The following is a 12147-nucleotide window of genomic DNA, read 5'->3' as shown; positions in this document are numbered from 1 at the left end:
CTGATCTGGAGCAAAGTGAGCAGAAACAAAACAATTTATATTCTAACATCATTATTATAAAAATTAATAATCTGGACTTATAAATTAATGAAAATGAGTAGAACCAAGACAATTTATACAACAGTGTAAACAGAAATACTTGTGAAATCTGTGATACCTATGTTCAATTCAATGACCATTCATGATTTTGGATGATCTATTATGAGAAAATATGCTCTCCGTTACAAGGAGGTGAGAGATTTAAGGTACAGAATGAAACATAAATATTTTTGTGTACAGTTGTTGGGAGATTTGCTTTGCCTAAGTATACTTGTTAAAAAGAAATTTTCTTTTTTGTTCTTTTTTTAACAAGAAGGAGTGGGCAGGGGAGAGAAAATATTAATTTTTTTAAAACAGAAGGGCAGAGCTACAGAAGTGAAATGCCACATGAACTTTCAAAGCAGACCATTTATATGATGAGTTTAACTTAACTTTTTTACTTTGTTACAAGAGATATCTCATGAAGTAAAAGTAATCTATAAATGTTTATAATGTAAAGATAAAACACAAATAAAATTGGAAGTGTAGAAATGAAAAAAATGAAAACTGTGAAAGGCAGATAAGCATGAAAAAATACCCACAGCCCTAATGCACAATTATCAGTTTTAGCTGTTCAGTCTTTGTTATATCAAAACAGATTACATTAAAAATAATTATTTTTTAGGAGAAGCAATAATAAAATTAGCTTACTAACAGGAGGCAAGGAGGCCCACCTAAGGAGGCTCCTTCCTTTTATCTACTGCTTGAATTGTAAACTGAATTAAATTAACCATTAAATGGGTGGTAGGAGAATATTTGAGGTTTCCTCCAAGATCAGATGAAACTATTTTCAGATTCTGAAGTTTATCTCCTGAAAGATTTCTCATGCTTAAGGCTTATATCTAAGTCTCAAGCTAAAGAGCTCTTAATATACTCTATTCCAGGAGTTTAAGTCAGAAGTTTTAAGATAAAGCTGAAGAAATCCAACCTTTTATCTTTAGTTGCTCAAAGATACTTGTTAACCGTTTTTCATTTTGGAAAGAAAAAAAAAAAGAAACTTGATTAAATTCTGCAATCAATTTGTATTTTCATTTTCTTGTTAATTCTTTTGTGTTCCTACTTATTCTATTTCATCATCTTTTTTTCCTTCAAATAAGAATTTAAAAGTTACAAATCTAGGAGCTCAGTTCCATAGGGTCAATGCACCAAACAATAATAACAGGAGCTAATATTTATAAAGCACTTACTATGTGTCATGCACTATAGTAAGTGCTTTACAATTGATGTCTTATCTGATCCTCACAATCATCCTGGGTTATTATCCTCATTTTACACATAAGGAAACTGTGGCAAACAGATCTTAAGTGACTTGTCCAGGGTCACACTACTGTTAAGTGTCTGAGGTCAGACTTGAAATCAGGTCTTTCTGATTTGAGGTCCACTGTACCACCTACCTTTCCTAGGAACAAGAAAGGTTAGGGTCCTTTCTTCCCTCAGTTTCCAGTAAACACTTTTAGCACTCCAAAACAGAGTCCTCATAAATTCATTACAAGGGATGGATCCAATGTGCTGGAGGCCATCATTTTCTCTTGATATCATAAGGATATTACTGGAACTCTCAGACTGTCTACATATCATCTTGCCCAAGATCACAATATCTTCATTTTCTATCATACAATCTTTTTCATTGACATATTTGTACTCTTCTTCAAAGTTCATTTGTTGCATATTGTAGCCTGCTCACATCCACCACGTACGTACCTTTGTACTGACTTTTGTGATACTTATGTGTAATTATTAAGAGAATGTTGTGTTATATATCTCACAGCCTCATAGCCACTAGTATAATACTGGTATTAAAAAGATGGACCTTTATCTTGGAGGTTAAGTTTTGGGTCATTAAAAAAGCTTTTCAATTTCCTAAAGCAATCCAGTTTGTTTGCCACCTCCTGTTTATTCTGGACTGAACTCACTGTCCTTTGGTACTATTTGTCATAGATACTATATGTGGTTTGTCCTTCATTCTTGAAGAGAACCATGACATCAGGAAGATGATGACATGACCTGAAAGTGAATTGGAGTTGAGTGAAGGAGGGCTGTGCAAAGTCACCAGCCCAAAGGTTCCCAAACTTATTTGGGTACTGCCCCCTTAAAAAAAAAAAAAATTACTCAGCACCTCCCTGGAAATCTACTTTCTTTAACCCTTTAACTTTTTTCTCTTTTTTTAAATTCACGTCATTTCAAGCAAATATAAATTTTTTTAAAAATCTGGGCAGGGAGGGAAAATTTTTTTTAAAGGTTAGTTAAAATTGTTTAATAGATACAATCTTGGACAAGCAGAAATAGCTGATTTTGAAGGTTCGAGCAACATACAATTAGGAAAGAAAACATGGGGACTGCTAGACTTGACAGGTTGTATCATGTCTAGAAAGCTTTGCTTTAAAAAGATGGCCACTTTGGACACACTGCCTCTTTTCAGTCACATGCCATTTCTGAAAATTTGCTTTTCCAGACAAGGTATGAGATATTATCTATTTACATTTAAAAACATTTCTTTTTTTCCTCTTCAGTGTAGTGGAAATGCTCATAAATCAGTCAGTGGAATCCCAACCTAACATAGGTGTAGAATTATTGATCTCTGGGTTTGTCCAATAATTTTGGATGTTGTCAAGGTGATTATCAATATCAAGAACATTTGGAGATGTCCCCATCCAGAGAATCCCAGTTTCTGCATTAGATATCCGTCATCCCACTAGATCAAATGCACAAAGGAACAAAAAACTGGAGTTGGGAAGACCTGCGTTCAAGGCCTGCCTCAGACATTTATTGGTTGTGTAACTCTGGGCAAGGTACAACTTTTCTAGGCCTCTGTTTCTTCAACTGTGAAATGAAAAGTTTAACCTTAACGATCTCGAAAATTCTTCCAGTTTTATTTTATTTATTTATTTTTCTGATGAGGCTACTGGGGTTAAGTGACTTGCCCAGAGCCACATAGCTAGTAAGTATTGTGTGTCTGAGGTTGGATTTGAACTCAGGTCCTCTGGACTCCAGGGCTGGTGTTCTGACCACTGTACCACTAATTCTTCCAGTTTTAAATTTTTGATCCTATGAACTAAGTGATGCCACTACAGAATATCAATTATGAATGCTTGCTTGTTTCCTCCTAATAACCTCACTGAGAGTATCAATTAGTGTATAGATGATTCTCATACAAATTTTGTAGTAAAGTAAGCATACAGGTCACTAGTAGTTGCTGGTTTTACTATAAAGTTGGAGATCCCTGCCCCAATTACCATATGGACCAATTATGTTAGACTATCTCAGCACATATGAATTAGATCTGCCCAAGTGAGCAATGGAGTACTTCTGGAATCAAAAGCCTCAAGTTCAAAATGGCAAATGCATACATTAAAACAACAACAAAAACAAACAAAACTCTAGGAGTATTTTTTTAAAATTAATTTCCCATTGATTAAAAATTTTGTCCTGGGATGACAAGATAAAAAAGCAAATGAAATACCTTTGTCTTTTAACCTTTTTGAAAGGCTTCAACATAATTTGATTAAAAGAAAACTGGCTATCAGCTAACAGGTTGCCCTATGTACAAAATTTTCAAGCCCCCTTTTAATCCAGTTTTCAAAAAATGTAATTTCAGTGGAGAGGGCAAAAGATGCCAGCCACAACAATTCACTCATTGACTAGGATGTCAGTTTCTACACTATTTGGTACACACAGAAGAATTTAATCCTTTTTATCCTGACCTAGTTCCCTAACAAGACAAACACTAGTTATCTTCATCAGGGATGCTAGTGAAAAATACATACGTACATATATGTTACACACACATTTTCCTTCTACTGATGTGAATACAGAAATTTAGAACCAAATTAAGAGCCACCTAAATTCTACTCTTCTAATTTTAAGAGACTTCAACCACAGGAAATGTGGTTTGGCAAAAATATTCTCTAATGGGCAAATTCTCCTGAGATTGCCTGAATCAAAGCAGTAAATATCTGATTAAGATTTTATCATCAAAGACTCATGTTAGATTTCATCATCTTTCCATCTAAAATTGCCTTTTCTCTAAACTTTTCCCTGCATTGGTTAAGTATACCACCATATATAGTCATCTACATATTTGAGTCTCATCTTACCTCTCACAGGAAGTTATCAATTCTCATCAGTTTTATCTTGACCTCTCTCACATTTACTCCCTTCTTTCCAGTCCCAAGGATACTACCCTATGTAAGTCTCTAATTACTTGTTCATCTAGTCAACAATCCACTGAACTGCCAAAGTAAATTTCCGATGGGATCTGATCATATTACTGCTCTGGTCAAAAACCTTTGGTGGATCCCTTGGTGCCCCTACAACACATTAAAAACTCTAGTGTAACATGTGAGACCCTCCTTAATCTGATCCCCATCTGGCTCTTTAGCCTTAATCTTAAACTGTACTATGTATTCCTATAGGATATCCTCCATATCTAGAATGCACTCCCTTCATACCTCATTCTCTGAACCCTTACTTTACTTCAAGGCCCATCCCAGGTACCATTTCCTTCCTCTGTGACATATTCCCTAATTTCTTTTACATGCTATGGCTCAATCTGTTCTCAAATTTTCCTATAGCTCTCTGAATTATCTTTTTCTTACCTTATCACTTCTTACTTTTTATTAACATTTTTAAGTATATGTTATTTCCCTCTAGAAGAATGTTACGGTCCTGAAGAGGGACTTTCTGATTTTTATTTTTATATCCCCAGAACCTAGTACAGTGTAAGTAATTATGATTAATAAAAGCTCACTGAATTGAAATGGAATGAAGGGGTCTGGGGAAATTGGTGTAAATGTGTATAAAAACCCAGGGCTCAGAATAATAATGGCTGATATTTTCATGTAATTTTCTAAGTTTTCACATAAATTATTTCATTTGATGATGTTGTTGCTTAGTCGTTTTCAGTGGTGTTCAACACTTTATGACCCCATTTGGGGTTTTCTTGGCAAATGGTTTGCCATTTCTTTCTCTAGCTCATTTTACAGATGAGGAAACTAAGGCAAACAGGGTTAAAACTTACTCATAACTTGTAAGTATCAGAGGCCATATTTGAACTCAAGGAAGTTGACTCTTCCTGACTCCAGGCCTGGCATTCTACCCACTTTGACATCTAGCTGCCCATTTCATTTGAAAGACAGTTATGAAGAAGTATAAGTAGTATTAGTTTGTTTTTTTTTTTGCAGACGAGTAAATTGAAGCTGGAAAAGGTTGAGTGATTAGAGTAAAGTCTCAAAGATATTGAAGACAAAGAACTTGAACCTGGGTCTAATGGTTCTGAACCATGTAAAAAGATATAAAAAGACAGTCTCCTGCCCTCAAAGAGCTCACAATCTACTTAGGGAAACAATAAACAAACATGTACAAAATAAGCTAAACATAGGATGAGGAGAAGATAATCAACAGAGGGAAAAAATGGAATTAAGAGGAGTTGAGGAAGGCTTCCTGTAGAAGGTAAGATTTTAGTTGGGACCTCAAGAAAGTCAGGCAAGTCTGTAGGCAGAGATGAGGGAGAACATTCTAAGAATAGGGTTGGGTGTGGCGATAGAGGGTAGAGGGTTCAAAGACAGTTAAAGAAAATTCGTGGAGACAAAAGTTGGAGTGTCTTGTTTTTAAAATAGTCAGGAGGTCAGTGTCATTGGATTAATGAATACACAGAAAGGGGTAAGATATAGGAAGACTGGAAAGTTAGGAGAGGGTTAGGTTATGAAGGGCTTTGAATGACAAGAATAAGATTTTGTATTTGATCCTGGAGTAATATCAAGGAAAGGTTAGACTTATTAATATAACTGATGGATAGATCAAGAAATGATTCGTTTGGTAGATAACAGTTGTTCTCAGTTTTAAAGGAAGCTAAGGACTGTAAGTGGTGGAGTTGAGAATGGAGAATATTCCAGGAACGGAGAAAATTTATTAAATTTACTGACGCAAGAAATGAGATGTCACGGGCCAGAAAAATATGTAGGTCAATTTCACTAAGTTGAGAGTATAAAGTAAAAGATTATGCAGTAAATCAAGAGAGGTAGTTAGGAGTGAGACTGCAAAGGGCTTTAAATATGAAAGAGAAATCAGTATTTTACATAAGAGGCAACAGTGATCCACTGGAGTGTTTGAAGCAGCAAGTGACATTGCATTTTGACTATCAGTTTGGCAGGTATGTGAATGATGGAATGAAAGCAGACAGACCAATTTGAACATTACTGCAATAGTCCAGAAAAGAGTTAATGAGGGCCTAAACTTCTTTTAGGTAGTCTTACTGATTTTTTTGTGACACTGCTGTCTTTGTCTTCCTAACCAGATGAACATTCCTTCCTTAAGTCTCTTTTGCTGGTTCATCACCACATCATGCCCCATCTGTGGGGATTCTCCAAGGCTCTATACTAGGTTCTTTTACTTTTCTCTTTCTATAATCTCTCTTGGTGATCTCATCAGCTTCTAGGGATCTAATTACCATCTCTATGTAGATGATTCCTAGAGCTTTATGTCCTGCCCTACTTTCTCTACTGAGGTTGAATCCCCCAACACCTACTGCCTATTACACATTTCCAACTAGATGTCCCACAGACATCTCAAATTCAACATATCTAAAGCACATGATTATCTTTCTCCCCTCTGCCTTCCAACTCATTCCTTTCATGAAGTTTTCTACTACTGTCAAGGGTACCATCATCCTTTGAGTCTTTCAGGTTACAAACCCAGTGTCATCCCCAGCTCCTCACTTTCACATAACAAATTAGTTGTGAAATCTTGTAATGTATTTGTCCACAGCATCTCTAAATTATATCCTCTTTTCTGCACCCATATGGGAAACTAGATATCTAGTTCATGCCCTAATCACATCTCACCTGCAATAACTTTCTAACTGAACTCCTTCCCTTAAGTCTCTTCCCACTGCAATCTATGCCCCACACAGCTTCCAAAGTTATTTTCTTAAAGTGAAGGTCCAAGTATTTTACCTCAACCCAACCACTCAACAAATGTCAATGGTTCCTTAGGATAAAAATAAGGTTCTTTGGTATTTAAAAAGCTCATCAAAACTTTGCCTTTTTCTATCTTTCCAGTTTTATTTCACATGATAACTCAACCATACTGGCTTCCTTGCTGTTCCTCACACATAATTTTTGATTTCCCATCTCTATTCCTTTGTATTAGCTGTCCCTCATTCCTGGAATGCTCTCAGATCCTTACCTCTCCTTCTGAGAATCACTGGCTTTCTTCAAGACTTGAGTTAAGTGCTGTCATCTATAGGGCATTCGTCCCAGGTGTTCCAGTAGTTAATGTCTTTCCCTTTAAAGCTACTTCCCACCTATTATGTATGTATCTTGTATGTGACTATTTATGTATATGTGTTCTCCATCAGAATAAGCTGCTTGAGACTGGGAACTATTTTTGCCTTTTGCCCAGTCATTAACAGTGTTCGACACATAAGAAATGCTTAATAAGTGCTTTTTGATGGGCTGATTAAACTAGAGCAGTAGGAGAAGAGTGTGCAGAAGAAACATTTTTAAAAATTTCCTGAATTTCATTCAGCAGTAATTAACTCATTCCATGATCCTCTAAGAGCTATTTCTTTTAAACTAATTTGTTATGTTTTTATTCTGTTATGCTATACTTATGGCGTTATTTCATATTCCCTTTGGAAATAAATACAGCATAAATCTTAAGTAAATATGGAAGTTAAAATATGCCATGTCATAAAAATACAAAAGTACTTCTTTTTCACTTAAGTAGGGCAAAAGGAGGGAAAATGAATCTTTAATCTGTAAGATGTTAAGACACTACAATATTGTTTTAAAATAAAGAGATGCATGATAGCAACTTAGCTACATATCAGAGAGTACAACATACAAATTTGATATATTGCTATAGTATAGCAATGAAATGACTGTTACAAAAATTCTGATTTGCAAATAATTGAAATTTTTTTTATCATTCTTATGTTGGAAAAAAAGCTAACATTTCATTTAGAAAATTTCTGAAGTCCACAAGAGTGAAAAAGCTGAAAAAGTCTGTAAAAATTATCTGATCAACCAACTGCTTCATATTATACGGGATGATGGAAATTATACTCGGAGTTCAAGAGACCTGCCTGTGTTTGCACAGCTATTTAGTGACAAAGACTACTCTAGAATCCACATCTCTAGACATAAAACTCTGTTTTTTGTTTTTAACACCAAACTGCTCTTCAATTAGGTCACTTGTGTTTTTATCCACCCATATTTAAATAAATAAATTTTAAAAAGTCAATCAACTTATTAAATATCAACATCTTAAATTTTATCTTTTAGATCCACTCAATTTACAATGAATTAGATTCAAATAACTAAAACACTTAGTTAAGTTAATGAACAGAATCATAAGATAAAATCTGAGAAGGAAATTTCCCACACAGAAGTTAATTTAGAGGAACAGAAGCATGAAAGAAAATGAACCTTTTACAGTCTGTTACTCCTGAATTTTTAACTATTAACTGTATCTACAAGAGTTACTACTTCTTCACCTGATATGCATAGGAATGTTCACTCTGAAACATCACCATCAATTATATATTAATATTCTCAAATTAATCCCACTTTTATCATGTAATTGAAAACAAAAAAATGAAAAATTACAAAGGCTCAACATTAGATATTCTTTAAAGGAAGAATTTAAACATTTAACCACAAAAGTACAAAGATTTTCGGGGAGGCAACTAATCTTATGTGGGAAAAGGACACATGCTAACCTAATCAAGACCAGTTATATGCTATTAATTTAATTAATTTTCTATTTCTTATCTATCTTTTAAAGAAAGTAAAACTAATAATTTAAAACCAACCTTAGGAAATTAAGTCGTTCTTGGACTTCTTGCACATGACTATATCTACTTCCTGGTCTTACAGTTTGTGGATCATATTCTCCATGCTCTGCAAATTAAGAAAATCATGAATTACACACATATATTCAAATATGCAATACTGACTTGAAATTTTTAAGTTTTAGTCTATCCACTGTTAACAGATTATTTAATGCCTAATGCTATTAAAATATTGTTTAATGCCTAATGGCACAAAGATGGCATATTGGTGACTTAGATTCCATTCCTATAGCAACTTGTCTTTTCTCTCTAGGCAGCATCAATACACTAAAAGAAAATACATGAAGTTTTAATTTGGATAAACGTGAAGTTCAAAAATTCAGTCACACTAAGAATGTGGTAATCCAGCTTCCTAACAGTTATGTCAGACTGACAAGAAGATGCAACGGAAAGAAATACTACTCCTCCTAGAAATTCTCTGCTCTGTAGGTCTTTAATGACATGCAAGCCCTGAGTTCTCTTCCTATGTATTTGAACTCTTCTGAGTCTCCTTTGCTTGACATTCATGTCATTGGTCATTAACTGTTGGTATTCTTCAATTAACTATCATAGTTCTTATTTCTCTTTTTTCTCTATAGTCTTTCATTTAGTGACTTTATACACTCTCATGTCTTGAATTATCATCTCAATGCAGATGACCATCAGATACATATTATATCCTAGTTTCTCCTGAATTCCAGTCCTACAATACCAAGTGCTACTGGACATTTCTAACTGTATGTTAAGTTGGCAGCCAAAAAACAAACAAACCAATCCAAACAAAAACAACTCAAAACATTTAAAAGAGAAGTCATTATTTTTACACATACAAGAACACCTACCCCTCCTACAGGTCTGGAATATTCTTCCTCCTTATTTATGCATTTTGGCTTCCCTCAAAGTCCCAACTTCTAAATAAAACTTTCGTGATCTACCTTAATGTTCCCTCAGTTGAAAATCTCCAATTTATTTTGCAAATATCTTCTACACACAAAGCCATTTGCATGTAGTCTCCTCCATTAGACCATTAACTCCTTAAAAGTAAGGATGGTCTTTTGCCTTTGTATCCCTAATACTTGGCAGACAGCTGGCACTTAACAAAATGTTAATCAACTGACTCTTTTATTGACTGAGTCTGTTCATGCCTGTGTCTATTTCCTTCAGGAATTAGCCCTATCAATCATTATTCTGCTATATTTTTTCGCGATCTACTACTTCTACTTCCTTATTTTTACCCTTTAACTTCTTGCCATAAAGTTTCCAACTGAACCAGTTCCCAGAAATTGCTCTATCAAAGATTATCAATGATTTCAACCTCTATAAGTGATGGCTTTTTCTAGAACCGCATTGTCCTTGACATTGCTAAATGTTTCACACATCCTTCTTCTTGGATACTTTCTCTCTACATTTGTTTTCTAAAAATATTACTGTCCTTTGGTACTCTTATCTTTCTGGCTATTCCTACTCAGTCTCTTTTGTTGGTTTGTCATTTATATCTCCAAACTGTTTGTTTGTTGTGGCTTGCCTTCTCTTAATTCCTTACAATCTTTCTCTCTATGATCTTATCAATTCTAATAGAAGCAATTGTAATTTTTAGCAGATCACTGGTAAATCCATGTATCTAGCCCTAATTTCTCTGCTAAATTCTTGTCCTACTTAGCCACATGCCTGCTGGACACGTCCACCTATATACTGCCACAAACTCAACAAGTCCAAAATAGAACTCATCATCTTTCCCCTAAACTTCTCATTCCTTTAAATATCTTATATTCTCTCTATGTTGGTCACCCAACGTGCAAAACTCCAGAACTATCTTTTATTCTTCTATTTTCTTTATCACCATCCCCATACCCAATCATATGTAAAGTCTACTTCCAAAATAATTCTCATATCTATTCCATTATGTCCATTTATTACCTCAGTGACTACTAAATAGTAGACATTTAGGAAATATTTGACTAGTTGAATGATTCATATTTCAGACATTTATTCTGTCTTACAGTGATTCTTCTAATAGCCTCCATATTGGTCTCCCTGCCTACAGTATCTCTTCCACTCTACAACCTATCCTCCAGAGTTGTCAAAATAATATGCCTAAAACACAAATCTGGCCATGCTCTTTCTCCTGCTAAAAAGCCTTCATATCTCCCTAGTGCACAGAAGACAAAATACGAACACTCCAGTTAGACGATCCACAAACTGGCTCCAAACTACCTTTCCAGATTTCCCATCTGTCAACTTCATTCCAATTAGACTGTACCACTACCTATTTCCCCAACTCATATGTTTCTCCCTCTCTCAGTTCATCTAGTTCCAATAATTGGCAAATACAACCTCTTTATGTCATCTTTTTTTCAATCCTCCTTCTTTCTTCAAGGCTTAGCTGAGGCGCCATTTCCTCCATATAGCTACTGCTTATAGACCTCAGCATAAAGAGTTCTTTCCCATTTCTAATTTTCCTGGAACATGTTGTCTTATCCTCTTATTTGTCTCTATCACTTTCTATCCTTAGATTATAATTATATGAGCACATTATATGAGTACAAGTACACTTCCAATTCCAACAGATATACTCCTTGAGAGTAAGTTGCTACCTATCCTATCTGTATCTAGAGCTTAATTAAAATGACTTACACATAACAGAAATTTATTAAACGTCTTTTTTAAAAATTAAATTCAGAGGAAATATATTTTAAAGTCAATGAATCTAGCAAAGAGCCAGAGAACTATTAAGGCAGAATGCTGCATACCTTGCCAGACCATGTCAGTGTATCAGTTGTTTTTGCTTAATGGTTCTTCTTTGTTACAAAAGGAGGACACAAAACTCCCCCAAAGGAGAGGAGGAAAAGGGGGGTAGAAATGATTAATTTAAAAAGAACAAGTATCAATAAAAGTGTGGACTTTTTTTCAAGTCACTGAATAAATTGGGAGAGTAACTTGGAGGTCTGCAGATGAAGAAAACACGAGTGAGGAAAGGTGTGATAAAACAACATCAAAATTTGAAAGAGGAAAGATTAAGAATGTTCATTTAGGAATAATCTTTAAAAAGTACTTGAATTCTTAAGTGTAAACAAATCATTAGCAACTATTTTAAAAATTAATAGTCTCATAAAAATAATCAGATTTAACAAAAATGCCATCCCAAAGAACTAGATTATCTCCCCTTAAATTTATTATCATTTTTGCTGTTGTCTGATGTCCCTCAACATATTCATCATAATTCTTTGCATAGGTTTTCA

General features: G+C 34.6%; 1 protein-coding gene across 1 annotated transcript in view; it reads right to left on the bottom strand.

Moving 5' to 3' along the window:
- USP9X (ubiquitin specific peptidase 9 X-linked) overlaps positions 1–12147 on the bottom strand; it is a 254417-nt gene that overhangs the window by 91997 nt on the left and 150273 nt on the right. Inside the window, exon 15 of the mRNA XM_027875459.1 lies at positions 8891–8978. Coding sequence (XP_027731260.1) covers positions 8891–8978 — 88 coding nt within the window. The remainder of the gene's footprint in view (positions 1–8890; positions 8979–12147) is intronic.

Source organism: Vombatus ursinus, unplaced genomic scaffold, assembly GCF_900497805.2.
Source record: "Vombatus ursinus unplaced genomic scaffold, bare-nosed wombat genome assembly UNPS02014809.1, whole genome shotgun sequence".
In the NCBI taxonomy this organism is placed as follows: Eukaryota; Metazoa; Chordata; class Mammalia; order Diprotodontia; family Vombatidae; genus Vombatus; species Vombatus ursinus.
This window is presented reverse-complemented; position numbering and strand designations above follow the sequence as displayed.